At 40.2% G+C, this 27,016-nt stretch overlaps 2 protein-coding genes across 3 annotated transcripts; one reads left to right on the top strand and one right to left on the bottom strand.

Moving 5' to 3' along the window:
• The first annotated feature begins 1,142 nt into the window (after positions 1 to 1,142).
• atp10b (ATPase phospholipid transporting 10B) lies at positions 1,143 to 20,192 on the top strand. The gene is made up of 21 exons (XM_051419250.1): positions 1,143 to 1,717; positions 4,529 to 4,733; positions 5,084 to 5,169; positions 5,475 to 5,581; positions 6,462 to 6,593; positions 6,840 to 6,967; positions 7,220 to 7,472; positions 8,783 to 8,982; positions 10,457 to 10,618; positions 11,330 to 11,873; positions 11,957 to 12,057; positions 12,158 to 12,284; positions 12,398 to 12,582; positions 14,787 to 15,054; positions 16,595 to 16,671; positions 16,756 to 16,881; positions 16,969 to 17,169; positions 17,289 to 17,369; positions 17,493 to 17,597; positions 17,826 to 18,013; positions 19,304 to 20,192. Exons 1-21 carry the CDS (start codon positions 1,308 to 1,310, stop codon positions 19,587 to 19,589), a joined length of 3,972 nt encoding a protein of 1,323 aa, XP_051275210.1. The 5' UTR covers positions 1,143 to 1,307; the 3' UTR covers positions 19,590 to 20,192.
• Positions 20,193 to 20,658: 466 nt separating this feature from the next.
• fbxl3l (F-box and leucine-rich repeat protein 3, like) lies at positions 20,659 to 26,632 on the bottom strand. 2 transcript variants are annotated; one of them, XM_051419266.1, is made up of 5 exons: positions 26,447 to 26,632; positions 24,359 to 24,713; positions 23,944 to 24,066; positions 23,510 to 23,681; positions 20,659 to 22,910 (listed from the first exon to the last, which is right to left on the bottom strand). In XM_051419266.1, coding segments are annotated over exons 1-5 (1,296 nt in total). In that variant the 5' UTR covers positions 26,449 to 26,632; the 3' UTR covers positions 20,659 to 22,266. The 2 variants fall into 2 exon arrangements, with proteins under 2 accessions (XP_051275226.1, XP_051275227.1); XM_051419267.1 differs by lacking the exon at positions 26,447 to 26,632 and adding an exon at positions 25,784 to 25,974.
• Positions 26,633 to 27,016: the final 384 nt, after the last annotated feature.

Genomic DNA, 27,016 nt, shown 5'->3' with positions numbered 1-27,016 from the left:
CAAGAAATCTTTCAAGCCCACCTTTCAGGCTCCTGTGGCTGACCTCTGACCTTGCGGTGCATTAGGGGAAATGAACACATCATTTTCTTACATGCACCAATAAACAATCATCCATCCATCCATCCATCCATTATCTATAACAGTTTATCCTTTGGAGGGTCGCAGGGGGCTGGAAACTATCCAGGCTCACATGCTAATTATAATCTTCAGTCTTATTAAGAACAACAAAGAGGTTCTTTAAAGGACCAGTGTGAAGGATTTAGTGCCATCTAGCGGTGAAGTTGCAGATTGCAACTAACTGAACACCGCTTATGTCTGTATTTGATGACCTGGGAATCAGAAGGGGTGGAGAAGTGTAAAGGAGAAACTACGGTGGCTGGAAAACAAAAAACAAAACATGACGGTTCAACATGATGGACTCCATGGAAGGAGATCCATTCACTTTGTAGATAAAATGTCTCATTCTAAGGTAACAAAAACACAATGATCTTGTTTTCAGGTGATTATACACTAATAAAACCTACCTATACCTATGAATATTTTATTCCATTTCTGCCAAGAGATCCTCCTAAATGTTACATACTGGACCTTTAAACATGGTGGACTGTATTCTCAATCAGTATACTCCTGAATGGGGTGTGTAAGTTCCCCCTGCCGTGTTAATTCACACTCTGCAGACTCTTCATATATGTTTGCCCCGAGCAGTCGTTGCACTCTGCCTGGTGTTGTGTTGTCAGTTCAAATCTCCTCATGACCCACTGCACCAATTTTCTGCTCTGCAAATATTAGATAGACAGCTCATTTGAGGGCTTTGTCTTATGTATACAGTAATATTTATTTGTATTTTTTTTGTGTTTAATTTTTTAATGGCAACATTAATGAGGACAGTATTAATGACAGTGAAGACTACTAAACTAAGAGATATTTCAAAGAGTTTAAAACGTGCTACTGCTTCAGTGATTCTGCTGGAATTAGATTACTGACAGCAAAATTAAAAATCAGCTGAGTCACTGCAGCACTCAGTTTAATTTCTGCCACCTTATTTCCCAACTCACTGTGAGCTACAGTGCGAGGAACGAAAACACACCTGTTGATGCAAGGGGCGGACTCAGAGGAGGTATGCTGTCACTTGTTTTAACCTGGCATTAGGCCACACACACACACACACACACACACACACACACAGAATTAGTCAAGGAGAGCATGGGTCTGAGGAGAGTCTCTTTAACACACAGGAGCTGTAGGTATTAAGAAGATGGCAAGGAAAAGTTAGTGAGAATAGGAAAAGAAAAACATAAGGAGCAGCCATGACGTGGAGGAGCCCACTGGCCCTGGTGAGGGAGGCTCTGAGAGGTCAGAGGGCACGGGAGAAGGACCTCCGCAACCTGGCGTCCAATCTGCCTTACGAGGGCCTGGAGAAGGGAAAGCAACCTAACCGCTACTTCCCTGGCAACGCTATCAAGACCACCAAATACACTCTCCTCCTCTTCATTCCCATGAACCTCTTTGAGCAGTTTCACCGTCTGGCCAACATCTACTTTGTGGGCCTCGCTATTCTGAACTTTGTTCCCGTAGTGAACGCCTTCCAGCCTGAGGTAGCTCTGATCCCCATCTGTGTCATCCTGTGTCTGACGGCCCTGAAGGACGCCTGGGAGGACTTCAGGAGGTACCAGTCGGACAGGAAACTCAACAACACGCCGTGCTTGATCTACAGCAGGTAAATGACTAAAGACAGCCATGTTCTGAATATAGATGCAGTGCGAGGTTCATGTGGAAACACTCCACATCTGTGTTTATGATTCTTATCAGCCAGCATGTTGATGTCTGCGAGGATGTGTAGATCTGTGTGATAGTGTGCTATGTATGTGTGTGTGAGTGTGTGTGTGTGTGTGTGTGTGTGTGTGTGTGTGTGTGTGTGTGTACCTCCTCTGTGTTTCAGCAACCCGTGAGAATTTCTGACTTAGAAATAGAAAATGTGTGGGAGCATATCCCTTTTTTGAAGAGCCTCACAACAATATCTCTCACCATCGCATTGTGCACATTTGATGAAATCCTCATCTGGCTGTTGCGTCAGCAAAGACAGTAAGGTTAGCGGTTATCTATTTTTAAATTACTGATGAAAAATGAATAATTCACAAAGGAGAATAAACACTGTCATATTCAACCCTTTCACTGCTGTGATTGTGAGTGGGAGGAGGAAGAGGAGGAGGAAGAGAAGAAGGAGGAGGGGATGTGGATTTCCTCTTGATATGATGTGAGACTGGAGGCACCTCCAATGATGAATCCTCACAGATTCAAGCTCTGGAAGGGTTTATCATTAACCAGCAGTTGCTTGCTTTCAGATGTTGTGAAGCCTCAGCTGGGTGAAAAATCCTGCATCGTGTGTGTGTGTGTCTGTGTGTGTGTGTGTGTTTGTATTTGTATTTGTGTGTGTGGTGATAGGGTCCAGGTGGCCTAAGTGCAGACTCCAGACGCATCATTCTGGACACTTTGGAGAACACACCAGTCCCTCTGGGCCTGTTAGCGGTAGCACTAGTCATCTTTGCCTCACACAATCAGATAAACAGCAGCTGAATCATGGCGAGCGAGCTCTCGTGGGTCTCTCATGGCTCGCTGGGTGGGGATGCAAAAGCTCCATTTTGGGCTTGTAAAGATTAGAACAGCATCGATTGGCTTTGAAGTATACAAATGTTTCCAGAAGAAGCTCAAGAATAAATTTTAGGCCTCCACACACTTCCTCTTCTTCTCTATCTAGGTGAAGTTTATCCATCCGACAGCATGAAGCAACCAGCTTTGACACACATGGAGAAATGCTGCTCTTAAATCTATAAAGGCACACATGGAATGCAGTCAGATGAGATGAGGATGAGGGATTAAACTTAAATTCATCAGACCTTTACAGAAGCACATCTTTATTTCCCATCACCTTTCACCGGCATGTTGTTTTCACAGATGTGTGAAGTGTGTGTGTGTGTGTGTGTGTGTGTGTGTTCGAGCATGACGTGCCTTATCTTCAGGGTCACCCTCCCAATCTCATCTCTATCCACCTGAGCTCAAACGTTCCGAACATGAAAGGCAAGAAGTCAATCATGCTGTTTGAATGCCAACTAATGTTATTATGATGTTAAACATGTCTAGTTGTATTGTCTGCTAACTGCAGAGCATTAAAACCAGTCGCCACACCTCACAAGCCATTCCTGTCTGTTGTCCTAACAGTTCATTTAATCTACATGTTGAATGAATGTGACTCATATCTCACCTATTATCAAACCAAACAGGTTATCTAAAGAATTGTTTAGAAAAATCCTACATATTCTGAGACTTTCTCATGAAGACACAGAGCAATACAGTTTTCAATGTATCACTTTAAAGATCAGAAGTGTGATAAACTAATAATAATTTGATGGCTGATTGGACAGTTAAAGACGTTGTTTTGCAAGACATGTGAAATGAGAGAGGTAAATGGAAATACAGAGAGTCATATATCACAACAAGGGGAAACAGCTGTCAAATGGGAGCAAAATCCACCAGCACCTCTAAAGGATGTTCACCGACTTTGTAAGAAAACATCCAGCACATATAAAAAACAACTGTTTTTGTATAGATTAATATTAATTAAGACTATATACAAATTTGTGAGCTTTAGAGGTGCTGCTAGGTGTATTTTGTCCCAGTCAACTGGCTTAAGTTTCATTTTTACCATACAGACATAAGAGTGGTCTCAACCTTCTTACATCACTCACAGCAAGAAAGAAAATAAATGTACTTTCCCAAAATGTCCAACTATTCTTTTTAAACATTGACATCATTGACATACATTTTAAAACCACGCGAACCTGTCTGGGAGGAGATGTACACAGAAAACCCCTGTGAGAAATGGACCTCCCATAACTGGAAACTGGTTAATGATGGAGTCTGACATACAGCAAGTGTACATGAATGGTTTCCTGTCAGGAGAAAATATTTGAACTACCTGAAAGCCTAAGTAATCTAAACACAACATACTAAAAATACATAACCCCCCCCTCTGGCTTTGTCTGGAGTGAGGTGTGGTGTTATGTAGCAGCTACCTGATCAGGTCCTACACGCAGGGCAGCATACCTGCAACTCACCGTCACTGGTGGTTAGCCAGCTTGACGTGCAGGTTTAAACCATAAAGCATGTGGCTCTCTGGGAAACCTGAGTATGGCCTCAGCTCGTACAGTGTGTGTAAATGTCTCCTCTAAGAGTTTCCTTATTCTAAAGCACACAAAACACATCTGGGCCGCTCTCCAAAAACAACAGCATTGATTTTTCATTTGGTTGTGTTGTTTATTCCCTAACTTAAGCAGCTGCCGAGATTTTTTTAGCCATAAGGAGTGAGTCAATATTTCATTTGATTGCATAAACATTGACAAAATACGCCCACTATGCCAATATTGCTGTTAATAAAAGTGACAAAAACCAATGTAAAAGCCACCCAGGGACTTGTGTCTCTCTATAAAATAATCTGTAATGACTGTTTGGTATCTGAAATGCTCGATTTCAGGAAAGAAAAACAGTTTGTGGAGAGGCGTTGGAAGGATGTGAGAGTGGGAGATTTTGTGAGGGTGGTTTGCAATGAGATCGTCCCTGCAGACCTCCTACTCCTGCACACATCAGACCCCAGCGGTGTGTGTCACATAGAGACGTCTAACCTGGACGGAGAGACCAACCTGAAGCTGAGGAGGACGATGTCTGGCCTCTGTATCTCGGTGAGGAACACTTCTAGGTTTCATTTCTTTCTCCTGTGTTTTCTACTTTCTTCACAGTCTTCCATCCGTCTGTGCTGCCTCACCTTTCTCCTCCTCGTTTTAACATTTAACACACATCAACAGAACAAACTGTGACATCACTTACTGGATGTCTGTGGTAACAAAGTCAGTAATGACAGAAAGAAGAAACACATACCTGTTGGATAACCTACCTTAAATACATAATTATGGACCACAGTTGTCTTTCCTGTGTGTAATAATAATTTTTCCGTCTGGAATTACAGGTTAAGTTGCATTTAAAACTTTTCCATTCATACAATAGTGACGTTATGCCTCTTCTTTTCTGCCAGCATCCTGTATTTGAACCCGAAAGCTTCAACAGCGTTGTGGTGTGTGAAAAGCCCAACAACAATCTGAATCATTTCAAGTGTTATGCGTGAGTATCAAATACACAGATCACATGGATTCCCCAAACAGTTTCTTTGAGCCTTTCAGAGCAGCCGAGCAAAACTAATTCCAACCCACTTGCTGCACTTTCTGATGCCAACAGAGGCATTATTGGGCCTGTAATAGACTTTAATCGATTTCCCCGGGCACCACAGCTCTTACAGCTGGTCTATCCATGCTGTCCAGCTATGGCCATAAAGCAGGAGAGCTGCTAATGGGGAATATGTAAGCAGTAATGAATATCTAACAAGATCTGACAGTACAAAGGAGGTTTCTCACTTTCTCCCGCTGCAGAGAGAAACCTGATAAGGAGAAGGTGGGCGCTGGAATTGAGAGTCTGCTGCTGCGAGGCTGCACAGTGAGAAACACGGACCACGCTGTTGGCTTTGTGGTCTATGCAGGTATATTCTCCATTTTCTCAGCTGCGTCACTCGCTCTGACCTTGAGCGTTTTAGTTTTTGTTGTCCAGGGCCATAGTCAGGGTTTTATAAAATACTGAGGCCATCAATCCAAATTCAAATTCAAATTTACTATATTATAGGCCTGCACAAGAGGGTAAAAAAATCTTATTGAGATTGTTTTGACAAATATTACGATTCAAATATGTTTCGGGATTAGTGGTAGGGATCATTTTTGCATCACAATTTTAATTTTCACTGAAAAACTATTAAAATCATTTGGATAATAAGATTTAAATTTGGCCATTGCACTCTATTTTGATATGATTAATTGCGCAGTTCTATGTTATAAAGTATTTTTTCATACTTTATGTACATTTTGTCTGCCAACATTATGATCTGCTGCAGATATGTAATTATGGTGGAGAACACTAAATGCTGTGAGTCTGTAATCAGACACAGCAGTGTTTTCAAGAAATCAAGGGAATGTATTTATCTTTATACAACACAAGGTTGTATAAGGAAAGTTTGCAGTCCTTCATGCTATACACATAGAAAAAGATAATTAGATTAATTGAAACATTGAAAATAAACAAAATAAAATTAACCAATCTATAGTTATATATAATGGTTATATATATATATATATATATATATATATATATATATATAGTATAAATAATTATGCCGTGGATCTTTTGAATTTGTGTCTGAGGGAATGTAAACATCAGCAACTGAGGCCGATGGTATCCCTGATTTTTGTCCTGACCCAGAATGCGCACATATATGATAATAAATAAATATAATAATCGATTTGGTGGTCACAGACCATATGAAGTGCCTGTTGGTAACTAAATCAACACTTTCTGATCCCACCTTTAAGGTCATGAAACCAAGTCCATGCTCAACAACAACGGGCCGAGATACAAACGCAGCAAACTAGAGCGGAAGCTGAACATCAACGTCTTCTTCTGTGTCATTCTCCTCTTCACCATGTGTCTCATCGGAGCACTAGGTCAGTGATGAATTACATTACTTAAACACAAAATCACTTACTTGACCGGTTTATGATTAATGCTTTTACATTTATGAGGGGACGTTTAATTTCCAATAAGTAAATTAAAAAAAACTCACCTTGGCCACAGGCCCAAACACATACCAAGAGAAGAGGGAGGAGACAGGGGAAGGTGTGGTGCCAAAAATAGCATTCCTCCCTGCGTGACAGTCGGTGTGATTAATCCCCCTGTCCTCACACATGCAGGTCACTTCTTATGGCTCCAGGCGCTGCCCGTTGTGCCCCCTTTCCTGGTCCCCGACAGCAACGGTCACCTGGACAGCCCCAGTCTGTCTGGCTTCTACATGTTCTTCACCATGATCATCCTGCTGCAGGTGGAGGAGTCTGACTGTGTGTGAAAAGTATTTAGTGTGTTTTTCCTGATTTCTTAAAGTCATCCAACTCTCGTCTCCTTTCTCCTCCATTGTCTTCTCTTTCCACCATCTCTTGTTCACCTTTATCTTCTTTTTTTCATCTTATCACTGGTCCCATCACCTCCTTTTTCTTTCCTTTCTCTGATCACTTCTTTCTCGCTCTCTCCTGTCTCTCTTCTCCATGTTTCGATCTTCTCTCTCCTCTCCCCTCAGGTCCTGATTCCTATTTCCCTCTACGTATCCATCGAGTTGGTGAAGATAGGTCAGATCTTCTTCATCACTAATGACATTGATCTGTACGATGAGGACACAGACAGCCGCGTGCAGTGTAAGGCCCTGAACATCACAGAGGACCTGGGACAGATTGAATACATCTTCTCGGACAAGACCGGCACCCTCACTGAGAACAAGATGGTGTTTCGCAGGTGCTCCATCATGGGCACAGAGTACCCACACAAAGAGAATGGTAAACCTTTATCAAGCTGTTACAGCACCTTTCACTGGGTTTCACACTCCTGGTATTTATTTAAATCATGAAAGTTTCATTAGTAATTTTATTAAAGGAATTATGTCTGACGGTTTATCACTTCAAATTAAGTGAAATTTTCCAGTAGCACAATCCAGGAAGTAGAAGTAGTAGTAGAAGAACCTACAGGTCAAATGTTCTACTTGTGAACACACGACACAAAGCACATATCAATATCAGCATACTACTGTAGCACACTGGCAGATGGAAGCATGTTGCTGTCGCATTAGTATGTGAACATGCTGATGTTAGCATCTCAGTGTAAAACTGATTTAGAATTTTTATAACAACACAGCCTTTCCCTATTCAAATTATACTTACTATACTGTTGGGATGCACAATAATGCTATTGGGCTGATAATTTTATGCCCGAAACTGTATTATTAATATTCATATTATTCGATAACACAAGGCCAACATTGCTTTCACTGACAGCCGCTGTTGTTGCGCTCGTGACTTAAAAGTGCTGCACCTGGGTAGAGACACACAGTGCAGACTAAAGAGCAAAGTGTGGATGTTTTTCACAGTTTCAAAGGACGACAACACGATTGTAATTTGCAAAACATTTTCTGGAAGATAAAAAGTCAGTGAGTTTAAACACAATATTAAATCATCCATCTTTGCTCATTACACATTAGCCTTTCTAAAACCTCAAGTGTGCATAACTATGGGTTATAAATTATCAGTTATCTTATTGGTATTGGCTGAAAAAAATCCATCATCCATGAATCCATACTTTATTGTTTAAGAACCACTCACACTGGTTTGATTCCGGGCTGTTACCTTAAACTTAATAAATTCCTGTTATACCGTGTCATGATTAGAGATATTATATAATCTGCTTTTGTGACTCCATCTCACACGTGTGAATGCCCGCATGGATTCTTTTACTATTTTGGCATTTGAACAGAGAGAATACAAGTGAAGATGGATTGAGAAGTGGATAAATGGGATATTTGAGACACTTATCAAGATATTTTGAGATACATCCTGGCTTCAATCTGATTTTATATACTGTCTAACTGTATTACTGATCTACTTACCCTGTTGAATTTGTTCTTAATTCTTCCCAAGGTTTATTTATTGTGGTTCTTTAAAAGGTTTTAAGGGAGTATTTCCTTCCACCTGAGTGCGGCTGTATAATCCAGTTTTTTAAAGTCCTTTGACGCTGCAGTTCTTCACATTCAAACAAAACGTAATTGTATATATATAATATTGTATATATGAACATGTATTTGGGGCATTTGCAGCCATCCGCCTAGCTGTCCTTGAAGAACCAGAGTCAGAGGAGGACATCATCTTCGACCATGTGCCACAACCCCCAAACACTAGATGGTCCCTGGACACTGAGGACACCAACCCCGAGGACACGCAACATCACCATGGCAGCTGGCGCAAGAGCAAGGTTGCAGGAACTGCCCAGAGCAATGTGGCCTTCAGCAGTCCACTGGTAAGATGATCACTCATTCAGGAAGAAAAGGCAGATATTTGATTCAGAGTGGGGTGGGGTTGTGGTTTTTGTCTGTCTTGATATTATGCAGTCAATGCAGAGTCCCAGGAAGTTACAACGGGGAATCATCTCTTTTCTTGTTGCTCATGCAGGAGGGGAAGTCAGGTAGCTCATTTAAGGCAACCTGGAGGGGCCCACAAATTAGAGTCAATCTTCTTAATCAACAAGTGTCCGTGCAGTCATAATCATGACTGAGCAGCATGAATTAGCGGCTCAAAATCAAACATGACAGTGCATTTTTATAGTGTGATCTCACCTACTGCAGTCAAACCCAGTGTCATGAGATGGGAAGACTACTGAGACATCGTGTCTTATCACTCACTGATAGGGAAATGAAGGGAAATGAATTATAATTTCCTTATTGAGTTTATGATGATGTGAACGCCACAAAAAAATGCATTTATCAGTATGGAAATGTAAACTTTATCTATCCATCCATTTATTAAAATAGTTATTAGACTGGAGCCTGTCCGAGCATGGATACATCATACAGAGCTGACATGATTATTATGATAAAAATAATAGTAATAATTTGGCTGGATTCAGATCAGGTTATTATTGTATGAGTAGAAAATGTATTTAATACTGATTTTATTGGGAAAAAAAACTTCAAGCTGAAGTGTTTTCTTTGCTTCTTTACATCATATTTGTTTTCAGAATTTTTTTTGTTTTGTTTTAATTAAAATCTATATATGCATGAAATCCAGTTTGTAAGATCTAGAAATTTGAACTTTTAACTTATGACTGGATTCAAAAACAATACAATAAATAAATAAATATGTTCCATGTATAAATACACACTCAAAAGACCTCAAATTGTCATTTGTTTACCCGAATCTCAACCATCCTTGTGTCAAAAGGCCTCGTGGTCCCAGTCCACGCTGCAGATGGCCAAGCTGCTAGGTGTCAGTGATGAGCACATCCATTTTGGCTCCAGGTTGCGCCTGTGTCTGTGACGGGACATATGGTCATGCTGGGCACCAATTGGCTCAGACCACTGATGTCACATAAACTGTAAACGTGCACTATAGATTAGTCATCGCCGTCTTGATATACAGTATAGTGTCTCTGTCTATTTTTGTCCACAGGGCAAAGAGCAGAGGCCTGGAGATACAGGCTAAGACAGAAAAGGTCTTGGTGTTTATTCCAGTAAGGCAGCACAGAGCCTATCTTTGGTTTTCCTCACGCTGCGAGCTGAATATTTGTATGAATGAAGACCTCCTCCCTTCCTTATGTCCTTCCTGTAATCTTCCCATGTACATGGGCAAACAAAACTGGATGAAAAGGTTAAAAGCTAAAAACTTTTCTTTTCCAGTCCTGTCATGTCAAATCAGTGAAAGCTGAGTGTAAGCAAGAAACCGTTCATCAACATGAGCTTTTAATTAAAAAAACTGATTAACTTTTACTCCAACAGGAAACTGAGGTGATTCCAGACAGGAAGCTGCTTCAGCAGATTAGCAGGGCAGAGAGCAGCAGCAGCAGCAGCCAGAAGATAGATCCTTACCTGGACTTCTTTCTCGCTCTCGCCATTTGCAACACGGTGGTGGTTTCCATGGCAACAGCTCAGAGACAGAGGGTGAGCGCTCCCCGTTTACTGTGACTGTGGATGGGAAGTAGAGATGGAGGGCGCAGTCAGAGGAGGAAAGATGGATGAAGGATTTGTTCTCTTGAAACTCCCAGTATGCAAAGTTGTGGCAAACTTTTCATCTGGAAAACACTGTGTAGAATCTATTAATTGCCTTTTTCACTATTTTATTTTATTTCTATAGATCTATAAACCTGGTGTGTAGCTATTTGGCTGCAGTACCGAGGTGAAAGGATTTAATCGGTAACACACACAAGTTTAAATTCTTATTATTAACCTCAAAGATTTAGATTAATTTTGAAAGTTTTCTTAAATTGTTTAGCTTTAAGTTTCTGTTCTTTCATCAGTGGTCAGTACTAATTTTCTTTCATCTTTAAAGCCCCAGTTGTAAAGATTCTGAGTCCTCAGTAAATTAGCCACATAGTGAAGGGAGATTTGCAGGGGCAATCAGGGTTGCCTTTATTAATTTTAGTACTCGCTGCTCTTGACTGTGCTGTTCTGAGGTCTGGCAGATGGGAGAAATATGTGGGTTTTCCCTTGAGTTTGTAATTAAAGGCAAAAGCACAAAAAGAAACAGAGTGGAAATGGATGGCAAGGTTTTAAGAGGTTTTTTTGTGTCATCACCATATGGGTGTTTGGGCAAAATGTCGACATAAAAACACTATATGGAAAAAAACAAATTCCTTCTTTCATTTTTTTCAGACGAGTGAGTCGTTACACTCCCGTCAGACAAATAACCCACTGAACACTTTGTCCAACCTGGTGAAAAAGCCTGGCTCTCTTCACCGTATTTTCACCTTCTGGCAGCGCAAGCCGAAGAGAAATCGCACCATCTCAGAGGACTCGGTTACAGAGGGGGACGATTTTAATCCCCCTGTAAAGACGGAGGAGCCTGGAGACATCAACGGACTCCAAACATGTTCGCTGTATGCTCCATCCCAGTGCAACATGCCTGCAACGACCTCAGATAATCTGAGCTATGAGGCAGAAAGTCCAGATGAGGCAGCCCTGGTGTACGCAGCCAAGGCATATGGCTTCACTCTGCTGGCCCGCACCCATGACAGCGTGACTGTGCGGCTCCCTTCTGGGGAGGACCTGGTGTTTGAGGTGCTGGACACCTTGACCTTTGACCCCATCAGGAAGAGAATGTCTATTTTGGTGCGACACCCAATCACCAAAAAGTTTGTGCTGTACACTAAAGGTGCAGACTACGCCATCATGGAGCTACTCGGCACACCATACGCAGGTATGTGCAGACAGCAGTACATTATTACACATTTATTGCACATATAAACCATATAAATGTAAAATGTGTCATATTATTTTCAGAACACCTCAGTGGGAGTCAGAAGAATATAGCAGCTGATACTCAGCATCACCTCGACTGCTATGCTAAAGAGGGGCTGCGTACACTTTGCTTTACAAAGAAGGTTCATAATCAGATAATAATATTTACCAGCATCATTTTCTTACACTAGATGAGCTCTGTTTCTGAGCTCTGTTTCTGATGAGCTTCTGCGTTTGCTACAGATTGTGAGTGACAAGATGTATGAGAGCTGGTTAGTGAACAGACGGAGAGCTCTGGCTGCTATAGACAACAGAGAGGAGCTTGTTATGGACACTGCTGTGCAGCTAGAGACAAACCTCTCCCTATTAGGTAACATACGCCAACCCAAACACAAATCATTCTTAATAAACACTTTAAAAATGAACTGTATGATAAGCTCTGTGTGTGAATCATGCCTAACTACAATATATGTCCTCCTGCAGGGGCGACGGGCATTGAGGACCGTCTGCAGGAGAGCGTCCCAGACACCATCGTGGCACTGCGGGAGGCAGGGATCCAGGTGTGGGTGCTGACTGGTGACAAGCCGGAGACAGCTGTCAACATTGGCTATGCCTGCAGGCTACTGGAAGACGAAGACCTGGTGATTAACATGAGCTGCAAAAACAAGGTGAGGAGGCCGCTGTCTGCCTCTCTGAAGGTTGGCTGTTTGACTCAGAGCTGCTTTTCTTTACTGCTTATGTAAAATGATAAATTATGGTACATCTAATTTCTTAACAACAATCAAAATGTGTTTCAGTAAATCAAACAGGAAATTTAAATGCTGATACACTCAAAAGTCCAGTGTGTAAACTTTAGGAGGATCTACAGGCAGAAAGGGAATATATTATATCCCATAGGGGAAAATATAAAATGTAGAGTGTAAAAATTACAATAGAGAATACTAAGTAAAAATATTATAAAGATATAATAGAAAATAGAAAGAAAGAAACTACACTGCTAGATGCCTCCAAATCTTACGCAAACCTTTAAAATGACATTTTGAGCGTTTGGATGAGAAGATTAATGACACTCTACTATCTGTATGGTAAAGATGTAGCTGGAGTATTTAATGGTAATTTTTAAGTATTTGTTGTGTTTTAAGTCTGAAATGTTAGATTTCATTTAGGAATAGTTGAATTGAATGAAACTAGTTAATCTTACATCCTTTACCAGACCTGCCAAATAGTTGAAACAACAAAGTTGGTTTTGATTTGGCAAGATTTTTTTAATTTAAGTGAAATATCCTCAGCATAAAGAGATAAAATTAGGTCTGTTATGTGATCCTGTGATTTAGAGAGAACTTAAAAGATACAGTAAACATGGGGGAGAGAGCACAATCCTCTCGATATACTACTATATTCCCAAATTGATTAAAAGGTCTGTTGATTTATTGTTTTATAAAAAAGAATATAAATTCTTAAATGATTACAAATGTATGACTGAATGAATCAAAAAGTGAAAATAGAAAAGATCTTGCACATTAAAAGCTCAGAAGCACCACAAAAGCCCAAATTGAACATTGGCCTTTTTAAACAGATTAAAGCAAGATGTAACTTATATGTCACATATCACATACAGCTTGTTTCGGAGGACAGCATTGAGTTTTTCACTCCGGACAAGTCGTGTGTTTTCCAAGCAGTAAGTTCAGTAGGTTTTACCCTTCATCTTGTCTTCCTCCAATTTAAATGGCCAAACCTTTTCAACCACTTTTACATTTTAAGTAAAGGTCAAACCTTCACATTTTCATCTGAGAAAGATGAGTTGTCAGGTGTGGGCCCTGCTTCTCTGAGGTCATTAAAGATCTGGTCGCACAGGAATGAGCCCTTCATAACAACCTGACCACATCTAATCATCCCCGGCCTCAAATTACCTGTCGGTTCTAACGGATACACAGGGAGCTTTCTGGATCGAAGGGACTGCCGCGCTCCTCTCAGACGGGACTAGTCATTGATGATGAATGGAGTGAGATACCCCCAATACAATATCTACTGCTTTCATATCTAATTACAAGTCTAATATTCAACCCTCAGAGGAAATACCACTTTGCTCAGGATCTAGAGTGGAGGCACACTGGTAATGAACTATTTTTACCACTGTAACTCGATGACCACCTAAGGGAGGCACTCCCACAGTCATCACCCCACCACACCTAATGAAATTTAGCCAGCATTAGACAGATGATAACAGGATTTGACCCAGTTATTTTTTTTTATCATGTTGGTTTTCCTTTTGGCTAAGAGGCTGGAGTTATTTAAACACAACAGTGATGAGTCTGATGGGACCAGAGTCTCGTAATTGCTTATAGTCAGAAATCACAAACATGACTCAACAGCAGAGTAATGTTCTTTTCCTTTTATAGACACTTATCATAATCTGTACTCTGGTGCATAAAGGAATAGTCTTTTAAAGGCTTTTTTAATGTTATGTATTTTACTTTTTTGTTTGTTTGTTGTTGTTTTTGTGGATTATAAGAGACGTCACATCCAAGTTACAACCTATATGTGTCTCATTTTGTATGTTTATTTTTTAAATTATAAATTATTAATAAAACTTTATACTAGAGCTGCAACAAACAGTTTACATTATTTATTAATTTGATGGTTATTTGAATAATCAATCATCAATTATTAAAATGTCAGAGAGTGGTAAAAAAAAAAAAAAATCCCATCCCATGTTTCCAATAGATTCAGTTGTTTATTTTGGGGAAATCTTCACATTTAAGAAGCTGGAATTATCATATTATATTATCAAATGACTTTCATTTTCTAAAACAAATTGTTTGTAACGATGATAACAGTGTGATCAGCAAAATAAGCAGGTACTGTTTTCCAGCTCACGTGCACGTCCATCTTGGACTGCACACTGGAAGAGGTGAGGAGGTACAGCGAAGACCCTCGTAATGTGGATACAACCCAAGACATCTCTCTGGTGATCGACGGGCGCACTCTGACCATGGCCCTGTCGTCAGACCTTCAGGACCGCTTTGTGGACCTGGCCAAGCGCTGCCGCTCTGTCCTCTGCTGTAGAGTCACACCTTTACAGAAGAGCAGAGTGGTGAAGGTGGTCAGGGAGAAACTCAAGGTCATGACTCTTGCTGTTGGTAAGAAACTTGCTGAGCTCCTCACAGGACTTTTAATCTGACTCACATGCAGAACATTATGAATAGAAAGCAGTTGTGTAAATACTATAAAAGTAAAAACTGTACTTTTATAACTATAAAAACAGTATAAAATTGGATATTGCTCACTTTCAGGATATAGACGGCCCTCTGAGGGGCCTTAGTGAGTCATTTCTTTATCCACAAACATATTTTGTGTTTCCATGTAACAATATTATTATATTAGCATTATATAGCATTATATATCACTAAAAAAAATCAATAAATTGATTAACATTGTGCACTGCTGTGTGTTTGAAGATATTTAACTGTTACAACAGGCTTTTTTCATAGTAGATATGTTTCCACAGTAGGAAAAGCACAGGTGTAAATGATGAAATGAACAATTGCTGAATTCCATTTAGCTGCTTTCGTGTCAGGGTCCTGGTCTTGTGCATGCTAGCTCGCTGTCACTGTGACACTTGAACAGAACAGAGCCATTGTGAATGAAATTGGCACATGTGCTTTTCTTATAACAAGTCAAAATGTCTGCTGTGAAAAAATAATATGAGAAGGAAGACAAAAAGCATTGTATGGAGAAAGAAATGGTTTTGTGAGAGAATGAAAAAAGTGTTGTAAGGGAACAGAAAGGTAATTTCTGTCATCTTGGAAATCTTTCCTTTATGGTTATATAAGGTTCTTGATCGTATCCTGTTCTGAGTCATTGGAAGTCCTGCAAACATGATTGTTGGACGTTATACAATTAGAAATTACAGGTTTCACAGTTTTATTACTTTAACAATGTAATAAAAACAGAGCAAACCATGCAATTTGTTCTTATTAGCAGGATATCCAACAAATTTGCTTTTAAATACAATACAGTAGGCAACAGGAAATATCATGTACCATTCAAAATTAAATATAAATACAACATTACATATGACAATGATAGATTTCCAATAGATTCAGAGTATAAACATTGTACTGAAATGTGAACCTGTTCAGATTTCCTCCTAATCAGCACCTGATTATTTAAAGTCACACCTGAAGTACGCACAGAGCGAATCTGATAAAGCAGCATGTGAAACGCATAGTTCTTTCCTCTTGGTTTTGTTATTAATGTAATTAAACAGTGGCAGTCTCAGTATCCGGGTGTGTACTGGAATATATTTTTGTTGTTTCGTTTGCTTTGGTTTGCTCTGCAGCAGCTGGCAACCAGAAGAGAAGCATTTTCTACTTTTTTATTACAGACTTTTACTTTTACATCCTGCTGATCACCTTGTCCCTTCCCTAGAGGAATTTAATGGAATTTTTTTAGGGGAATTTGAGGATGTATAGTGTTATATAATGACAACATCAGAGTTTATTCAGGTCTTGAGAAACTGAAAAACTGTTTATTATATGTAGAATATTAGTTACAAATGAAAAGTTAAATATTAAAATCCCAAATGAATGCGTTTTGAAGTAATAAATGTTTTAAGACCCCAGATGTCAGTGGGGGTTTTTAACACATTTTGACCTGATATTCTCTCTGTGGCTTCAGGTGATGGTGCAAATGATGTCAACATGATCCAGGCAGCTGATATCGGCATCGGGATATCCGGTCAGGAGGGCATGCAGGTCTGAACTGAAGTCTTTAGCTGAGACAATATTGTTTTTCTTCTTCTACTTTTCTCATTGTCCGAACCTCTTTGTCTTCTGCAGGCGGTCATGGCGAGTGATTTCGCTATATCTCGCTTCAGACACCTAAAAAAACTTCTCCTGGTTCACGGACACTGGTGCTACACTCGACTGGCCAACATGATCATTTACTTCTTCTATAAGAATGTGGTGAGTCTTGTATCTACTCTGCTGTCTGAGTTAACATATTATATATAATATCTCATCTAATCATCTGCAGTTTAATGTGTCTCCCAGGCCTACGTGAACCTGCTGTTCTGGTATCAGTTCTTCTGTGGCTTCTCTGGCACTGCCATGATCGACTACTGGCTGATGATTTTCTTCAACCTCTTCTTCACCTCTGTGCCGCCCATCATGTTTGGGATAATGGACAATGACGTCTCTGCGGAGATGCTGCTGGGTGTTCCTGAACTGTACAGGATGGGACAGGGCGCAGGGGTCAGTGATGCTCCCACACAACAGTGCAACTCTATTAGCTGCTACATTTTTACACATTTGGGTCTTTTTTGGGTTCGTTTATGTGATTTTTGTGTATTTACTTGTGTTTGCTTGTTTAGGCGTACAAGTTTTCAACATTCTGGGTTTCCATGCTCGATGCTTTCTATCAGAGTCTGGTGTGCTTCTTTATACCATACTTGGTAAGAGAAACATTTGAATTCTCCGTCTTTGATTACACATCGTGCAAAGCTGCATCTGTCACGGTGCATTTTCTTTTATTTTACTGGTTTACTAATGTCTGCCTAAAATGTTTTCTCCCTCAGGCTTACCAGGATTCAGACATTGATGTTTTTACCTTTGGAACTCCTTTGAACACAATTTCTTTATTTACCATCCTGTTGCATCTGTCAATAGAGATCAAAGCCTGGGTGAGTGCTGAAATGATGGATGTCTATTTGTAGATATAATCACGGTATACTTCCAGGGAGCCAAAACTTTTATCATCAAATGATTTCAGTCAGTGTGCATTTGAAACAATTATTTACATCCACTGTGTTTTTAAATGAATCTAATAAAATAATTAGCAGACAATTGTGCTTGATTATTATGTTTTTTATGAATGTATCTAATTGCTGTTTCATGTGTGTGTCTTGCAGACGGTGATTCACTGGGTAATCATTCTGGGTAGTGTGGTGCTGTACTTTATTGTGACGCTTGCTTACAGCGGCCTCTGTATCACCTGTAACCCTCCGTCCAACCCGTACTGGATCCTCCAGAGCCAGATGGCCGACCCCATGTTCTACCTTATCTGCATCCTCACCACTGTGGTGGCTCTGCTGCCCAGGTACCATAAGTGTTATCCTCCCTGTCCCTTTAATGTGCCCTTGTCAGTGTTACAGAGTAGCTTCTTTATGAACTAATTTGAATCCTTTTTGATATCTTTAATTCTACTGGAGGGACTTTCTTCCATCAGATACTCATGTCTTGTTCTATTTTATATCTTTGAAGAGCATCTAAGCAGCAGATTGTGACCTTCCCTCCCATTTTCTCCCTACTCCTCCTGCTACGTGCACAATTGGATTATCTTTAAAAATAAAAGAGGTGGAAAATGTCAACAGTTTTTTCACACTGATGTCTACAGAAACTAAAACAAGAAACAAATATATACTTGAGGAATGTATATGGCCATCACAGTTTATCCCAAGGTTATAGCTTCTCACCTGTTTAAACCTAGTACATTTGCTCAAGCACTGTACCTTTGTACAATTCTGAGGTACATTCCTTGAATATTTCTATTTTACTACTTTTGCTGCGAAATATTGAACTTTTATGTGATATTTTACAAATTCTGAATAGTAATACAAAATAAAATCAACTCATAAATTATAAACAACCGGTTCTCATCCCAAATAAGACTTTAATTGATCCTCGTGGGGAAATTTACAAGCTATCGAGCCGTATATAAAGCAGTTAAAAGAAGCTCCACCTCTAATAGCTGCAACATTAAAGTGATGCACACATTAATACAATTATTATAATCCAATCATATAATATATATTTTTGTTAAATGGACATAATGAGTTAATTTTAGTACTTGAAATATGTTTTGATGCTTATATTTTTGTACTTTTGTGATATTTTGAATGCATAACTTTTCTTACTTTACTTAGTATTTATACACTGATATTACTATTTTTACTTAAGTGAAATATCTCAAGACCTCTTCCTCCACTGCTCCACACCAAGGCCACAAATAACCTTTAATGAGGGATTACAAATAGACATTGCTCATTTATTTTTAGGCCCAAAAGGTCATAAACCACTGTTCTAGTCCTCCTGTTTAAACCCCCTCAACCTCATGGTTATATTATTTATGCACCGTTTTGGAGTATGTATTTGACTCCTGCAGATTATTCACTGCTTTGTAATTGTGAGGTTGTTCTGGTGCATAGACAGTCTCAACTAAATAATGTTAATTGTGAAGTTCAGGAACGACTGCAACACAACTCTGTCTTCCTCCTGGTGGCTGATGCGTCTGAAAGTGCTGATATTTAGAGGGAATGCTCTGATTTACATCAAAGGGCCGCATATTTTTCACTGGCCTACTTTCTCACCACCACACTCTCTCCCCCAGGTACATATTTCACGTGCTGAGGAACTCTATCGCCCCCTCCCCGCTCGCACAAGCCAGGCATCTGGACCGGCTGGACCCCTCAACGAAGAGCGAGCTGATCAAGGAGTGGAGGAGCTTCAGGGGCGGAGGGCAAGTCAAACGCTCCAGGTTGTCTACCCCACCCTCCCCTACCCTGGAGACCCCTGTGGACATTCATCTCCAGTCTCCCATCTCCTCTGATGTCATGGGGGATGAATTCATACTGAATGTCATCACGGAAAACTATCAGAGGCCTCTACACACATGAGAAACAGACTCATTGGCAACCTGAAGGATTATTTATTCTGAAAATTGTAAATATTCTGAACTGGCTCATGAAAGGAGATATCACAGTATAGAGTTATGTTTAATTTTCGGGAGGGGGGGGGTTGGTTTTACATAAACGCAATCAGGGAGAAATACTCTTCCTCTCTGACTTGTGACAAATCATCGATTGGGGTGATGAATTCATTATATACTGCGTGTAGGGCCTCTCCTCCTTGCTCCCCTCATAACAAGCTGCCATAGTGAACACATAAGCCTGTTACTTTCCTGATGGGTTTTCAGAACACAGTGGTAACCCAATTAGTCATGCCACCCACCCCTCCAAAAACGTGGCACTTTTCCAGAACAAAATGCTTAGCTAGTTTAATATATTCCTCTCACCTAGATACCCTAAACAGTCACAATGCATCCTGTCACTGAGACAAACACACGCGTGGTTTTACAGAGTTTTTCTTTTAATTTGCCTGTATATAAAAATAAGTGTTTTGTTTTTATAGGCTGGGCCTGTGACTAGTTTTGGAAAATTTTTTGGAAAATATGTAACTGTGGAAATACATGTAAAATAAAGCAGAATTTGTTTCCTTTAGTGTGTTGTTGTGTGTGTGTGTGAGAGAGAGAAAGAGAGAGAGAGAGAGAGAGAGAGAGAGAGAGAGAGAGAGAGAGAGAGAAATGTAAATTCAGAAGAATCAGAAGAAAAGGCTTCTAAGCTACAAAGTCTGATGCTTTTTTTATGGAAATGGAGTGTGCACACGCCGAATCCACTTGTAAAAAGGGCTGAGTTATCACTGGCATACTTCATTCTACAGTAGCAGATCTGCTTATATAAGGCTCCCACTGTCTCCAGTTAGATCATTGCTGCTCTCTAGTGTTGGAAATAAAGAGCTGCTAAAAGGTCAAATGGGACAAAGTCAGAAAAAAGCAGACCAAGATGGGGTTTGATTGTATTATCGTCACAAGGACCTGTAACATGCGAGTTAATTAAAAGCAGTTTTTATTTAAGATAAATAAGTAAAAGAAATAGCAGTTACAATGATGCGGACATGAAAACTATGTAAACGTGATTAATAACTTACATTTAATTGACAAATTAACAAATACAAGGCAAGTCACTGTTGTTTTAATGTGGTACAGTGTGGCACTGTGCATTTAACATTAAACTGAATTAAATAAAACATCAGAACCATTTTGAACAAAATAAATTTGTACCATGTGGAAAAAAACAAACATATCATGATAAAAAAATCAAACTTTAACTACCAAACGTTTGGCCTCTATTTTAAACACTAAAGACCCTCTGTGTGTTTTTAACCAGTGCTGCTAGAGGAACAGGGATCCATAATTTAAAAAAATACATTTGAAACAATAAAAAAAAAAAAAAATCAATTCACATCCTGCATATTTCTGATAAAACTCACGACAACCGGACTTAAACTCTTTAACGCTGTATTTACTATAACTATAGGTGCTGTTTACTGTATTAAAGAGTCCATTTGGTTGTTTGGTTGTATTTTATCTTATTCTTGAGCATTATTGGACAAATTCAGACGATGACAATAATGACAAACATCAACATGGAGATATCTCCAGAGTTTGATAAATCTCATCAGCTTAGATTTCAGACTGTAAGTATAGATCATGCACTTTAAATATCGATTTTAATGGAAAATAAAATCAATTTAACTTGTGAATGAACTGTTGACCTGACAGAGGATAATGGTAAATGGCTTAAATGTCTAAAGCTGAGTTTGATATGTTATAACACCATTTAAAACCTTTAAATTAAATAACATACTTTCAAATATTTTAACTGACATTCAACAATTGAAAACAACAAATTAAATTTGTTGTATTTTAGGATCAAATATTAAAGTGTCCACTGACACAAACATGAAAAGGCCCATTGTGTTTTAGACGAAGGTGTGACTTGTTCTCTCTCATTAGTATCACTATTGTTAGTGCTCTCTCTGTCAACGTCCGTATTCTGTGGAACTAGAAGAAATCACTAAATTAAGCAGGAGCAGATGAGATTAGAGTGTTGCTACTGTAGCAAAAAATATTTCACCACAAAATAAGACCTGGAATTCAGCAAACATACACTTGTGATACAAAGGTGCAATTTTCCTTTAAAAAGTCAATTCAGTGTGTGAATTCAGGATGAATGAAGAAGCGTGATGCTTTTAACGTAAGCAACCAGCAGATGGCAGATCCACATCCTTTAATGGTAGAAAGGTTGCAGTGAGTGAAAATTCAGACCGTCATTCACAGACATATTGAACCAACGACATCCAAAAATCTCACATCACAACATCTATGCATAGAAAGAAAGCTGAGTGCTCACAAGGTATTCATCTAAATCCGTCTGCCAGTATTTTTAAGTGAGAAAAACATTTTCAGAATTAGTCAAAACATCAAATTCACTGCAGGTAAAAATACAAGTGACAGCTTTAGAAATGACTTTCCAGCGAGCTGGCCAAGAACACTGATGACAGAGAATCTGTCTCTTGCCTACTTGTTGTCCAAAAAGAGCACATGACACTGCAGTCTGATACCGAAGCTTTTGTTAGACAGTAAAATGTGTAACTTTGGACACACTGACTCTCACAGTAAGTGTCCCTAGCAGTCATGAACTTCATTAACCTCCACTCTGGCTTCCTGTCAGCCTACCAGGTGGGCATCATATCAGGGAACCACATGCGGCCCAGGTGCTTGGACACCTCGCTGTGGATCTGCTCCATGTTGTAGCTGCTGTCTGGGATCAACACCTCCTCCATGATTGACAGCTGAGTCAGCCTGCCCCCGCACATCTTTACAAACTCCACAAAGCCACTGCAGGTCACCTCGCACTCGCCTAGCCCGATGGCCGTCAAGCTTTTGCAGCGTTCGGCGATACGGATCAGCTCCTCGTCCAGGGGCTCGAGGCCGTTGGCGCACACCACCAGCTCCACCAGCCGAGGGCAGTTCAGTCCGATGCGGCCCAGCATCTCTTTGCTGACTGCCCGGCCAAAGTACAGGTGGGTGACGGGAGTCTCATCACAGAAGAAGGGCTCGAACTCCTCCTCATAGAGGAAGAAGTACATGACGATGTTGACCTTGGGTGAGTGTCGGACCAACGCCTCCCAGCTGCTTCTTTTGATGGTGTGAAAGTGTGTCTGGCCGGGGTTTTCGCTCACCACGTCAATGCGCAGGTGTTCCAAGTGGACGTGTTTTTCAGAGGAGAGGGCGAGTAGGAGCTCATCACTCAGGAGATGGTAGTTCAACGCCAGCTCCCTGAGCCCATGGCACTGGTCTGCAACACACAGGATACCTGAGGGCCAGAAAGAGAGGTCAGAACATCTGAATGGGAACAGATCCTCAGTCAGTCCACCACTTTGGACCAGATTGAAATCTCAAGTATTGGATGGATTTCCATTAACTATGAGCAGACATTTATGGTCCCCAGAGGATGAATCCTTCTGATTTTGGTGAGCAACTGACTTTCCCTCTAGCACCACCATGAGGTTGACATTATTGTTACCTCAGAAAAAATTCATCCACTCACTTTCCAAAGTTTAAATATGTCAATATTTGAAACTCCTCCTCAATGTTAACACGCTAACACACTAAACTAAGACAGTGGACATGATAAACATTACACCCTCTGTTAGCATGCTGAGGGTAGCATTTAGCTCAAACCACTGCTGTTCCAAAGTGCAGTTTTACTCTCAGTCTTGTTTGCAACTTCTGTATAATTGTCACAAAAAAAGCAACGTAGGAGTAGGAATTTAATTTAATGACCATGTACTTTCAATGGTTCAAGCCCAGCCAGAAACATTTGTTGCTTTTTGTAATTCCCCACTCCCTATTCTGCTAACAAATAAAAGCAAAACAAGAACAACAAGAACCTTTTTAAAAAGGTATAGTGACCTGCTGGGGATACATGAGGACAGCTGCTCATCTTCAGCAACTTCAAGGTGTCACTGTTGTTGGCAACTAGCACCTTCAGGGACGGGTCGTCCACTGGTGTATCATCAATTTTGATAGAGGACAGGGACTTGGAGTTGACGAACACCACTGTCAGTGCGGACACGAAGTGGGCCTGAGGAATGACAAACAATGCTGATTAAACCTGAACACTTAATAACATTTGTGTTTTTACCAAATACAGTAAATGTGCAATTTATTTTTTATTTTTTTTACCAAATCAATATCACGATACAGTAACTTGTTATGAGAGAGATGACTACAGTATTCAGCTTGACATGCAAATGGCACACATGATGTGACTGATCCAGCTCTTCTCAAACAGCACAGCAGTGAAAGTGCTGAGATGTGCATATGAAGCACAGGCAGTATCTTACCTGAGACACGTCCATGAAGCTGGGCCGCGCTGTGGAAATCAGCCCCAGGGTCTTAATGGTACAGTTCACCAGCTGGGAGAGGATGTCACAGGCCGCCTCTGCAGATTCTGTGCAGCTGTCCACCTGATTTACCAGCAGTGATTCACCATTTAGGTAAAAAAAAAAGAACCAAAATAGAAAAATACACAAGAATGAGAACTGGAGAGACGGAGGTGTAAGAATAATCTCAGCCTTGATGTGTTAAGCCCACTAATGCCAAAACAGCTGATGCGTCATGAACAGTTCTACAGCAGATGGTTTGGATTAAGGAGGGCACATATTGTTTTTAAGACAGCTGTGTTGTGAAAATGGAGGAGGAGGAGGAGGAGGAGGTGAAAGGAGAGGAGAAACTGGCGACAGCAGGGAAGGCTCTTACCTTGAAGCTGACGTACTGGAGGTGCTGGGCGTGCTTCTTGATGATCTGCTGAATGAGGTCAGGGTGAGTGGAGCGCAGGTAAGACGTAGCCGGCTGATTGAGCTCAAACTCAAATCTCCTCCACAAGTCAGGGGTGTGAAAGACGTCATTCCAGCAGCGGCACACAGACGAAGCCCTGGCCCGGTCTACGAGGGACAGATGCTGGAAGATCTGCAGAACGACATGGTGGGGCAGGTTACCCCAGTCCTCGGCTGGAGTCAGGGCGAAGTTGGACGATCTCCGCTTCTGTCTCTTAGCCCTCTCCTCATGGGAGGGGAAGGTCTGGCACTTGAGACCTGTCCTTCCTCGTTTCATCCTGAAACAAAATGAGAGAATTGTTCAATGTTTGAATGCAAACAGTAAACTTATCTATGCACAGTGTGTACATATCTGTTATTTTTTTATTTTTTTTCCTCTATTACTGCCGACGTCAAAGATTGTATTATGTAAGTAATATCATCACTGCTTGGCATTTATTACACAAGGGATAAGGACAAACATCTCGCCCTCGGTTTTTAACCCCATGTCCAAAGTATAAGGCAGTTAAATTTGACTGAAAGTGTTTGTTTCTTTATCTTTTTAGATGTTTTCAAGACACTGGTTGGTACTGACTGATAAATCAATACAAATCAATAATGATTGTTCAATAAACTGACTGCTATTTTTTCACACAGCAATTCAGAAATCTTTCACTAATTTCAGTGAAAATGCAAAGTGCAATGAAAGCAGTTTTACTGAATTAAATAACTATCACTTGTTTGCATTGCTTGCATACAGTTCAAAAGTTATCTCCACAGTAGATCCCATGAGTTCTTCACTGTATGCATACTCATAACTGAGCCCACCGTTGAACGCTTAATATATAACCAACTGTTAAACAACTTAAAAAGAAATCCGAAAGAGCACTTTGACTAAAAACTTGTTTTTGACACGGACAAAACTAAACTAAAAGTCAACTTCAATTCTGCCGTATTTACAAGACATACACAGGCTCGAAATGCAGTTTCTCTCAGAACTAGGTGTTTGTATATGTAAGTAAGAAGACAAGAACAACGGTTTTAAACAAGTACTAGAATAAAAACAAAATACTAAAAGAGTAATAAGAATATACATATTTACAAGTAAAGCAAAGGCACAGATAGAGAACAGAAAACTGTGCAAATACAACCCATATAGTGCAAATATAACTGAAAACATGGGCAAATAATATACATAGATGAGTATTTAGCAGCAGTTTTCTTCTGTTTAGCTGTTTTTGTCTACACATAAAGTGCAAAAACAATAACATCTCAGCTTGAAAACTGCCCCTCCTGACAGAACCTGTAATGAAGCGTCTATAGGCAAGATGCAGTATACTCAATTAAAGTGGATACAGAATAAACTCACCTCAAAAAAATTGTCAAAACACTTCTTTCCTGAGATTTTCTCCCAGTCTTGTGGAAGCAATATTTCAGTCAGTCTCAGATCTATATACTGATGTAATCTCAACACATGCATGAACCACCCATCCAAAACCTTTACCGCCTCTACTCTGTCATCCACTCACTGATTAGGTTCATAGTTCCAACAGCATTTCAGTCTTTATCTGAATCTGAGCTGACAGTCTCTTTTTTTATTTATTTAGGACCCATCATTGACTCCAACTTATGTTATAAATAGATACATTTTAGGGGGTCTTCACTTCTCACTAACCAAACCTGTTCTGAGGCTTCAGCCACAGGTTCCAGCTGTAAACACTGACCTTGTAAAGTCTGCCAACAAACATGTTGGTCCAGCCTATAAATAAGAGTTTACACCACATTTTGAATTTTGATACTCTGTTGACTCTGTGTAGTTTCTCTTTAAGAGCATTAACAATATTACCTGTACTACTTCTGTCCCATCACAACCTCTATCATATCACATTATTAATGTGTGTTTATATGACTTACAGCTCTTCATGCAAAAGGTTGAACTGAGCAGAACTGAATAGAAAGAAAACACCACCTGTGGCACCAAGTAACCACGTCTACAGAAATCTGAGCATTCAATAAAAAACACATTACTTACATGAACGACTTAATAACAACACTTTCCTCTCGGTTTGGAGCTCTGCCGGTGGAGAAAGCAGCGTTCACTCGGAGCCATGGCTGGAGATGACTGCAGAAATGCTGCTGGCTGTTGCTGATATAGGACAGCAGGAGCAACTCCCATAATAAGCTCTCCTCTCGGCTTTAGCGACAGCTTGATGGGCGCTGCCGAGCAGCCGGTACACGTGAGCGGAGGAAAACATGGATCTGCTCGACTGCAACTCCAAACACTATCATGAATGCAGAAGACATAGAGACTAAATATATACTATATTTCTACATTCTGCACGCGTGTCCTTATTAAAGACAATCTACCGTCACTGTAATTCATTTATTTACACCAGTGATTGCATGTGTGTGTGTGTGTGTGTGTGTGTGTGTGTGTGTGTGTTTGTGTGTATGTGTGTTTATTATGGTCGCGTCTTGACCCATGAGCGGAGTGCACAAGATATATATGTGCACGCGTACAGAGAAAGTAGGTCAGTGTGTCACAATGTCTGTGTGTGAGTGCGTGCGTGCTTGTCTGTGTGTGTGTCAGTGTGTGTGTGAG

Source organism: Dicentrarchus labrax, unplaced genomic scaffold (genome assembly GCF_905237075.1).
Source record: "Dicentrarchus labrax unplaced genomic scaffold, dlabrax2021, whole genome shotgun sequence".
NCBI lineage: Eukaryota > Metazoa > Chordata > Actinopteri > Moronidae > Dicentrarchus > Dicentrarchus labrax.
This window is presented reverse-complemented; position numbering and strand designations above follow the sequence as displayed.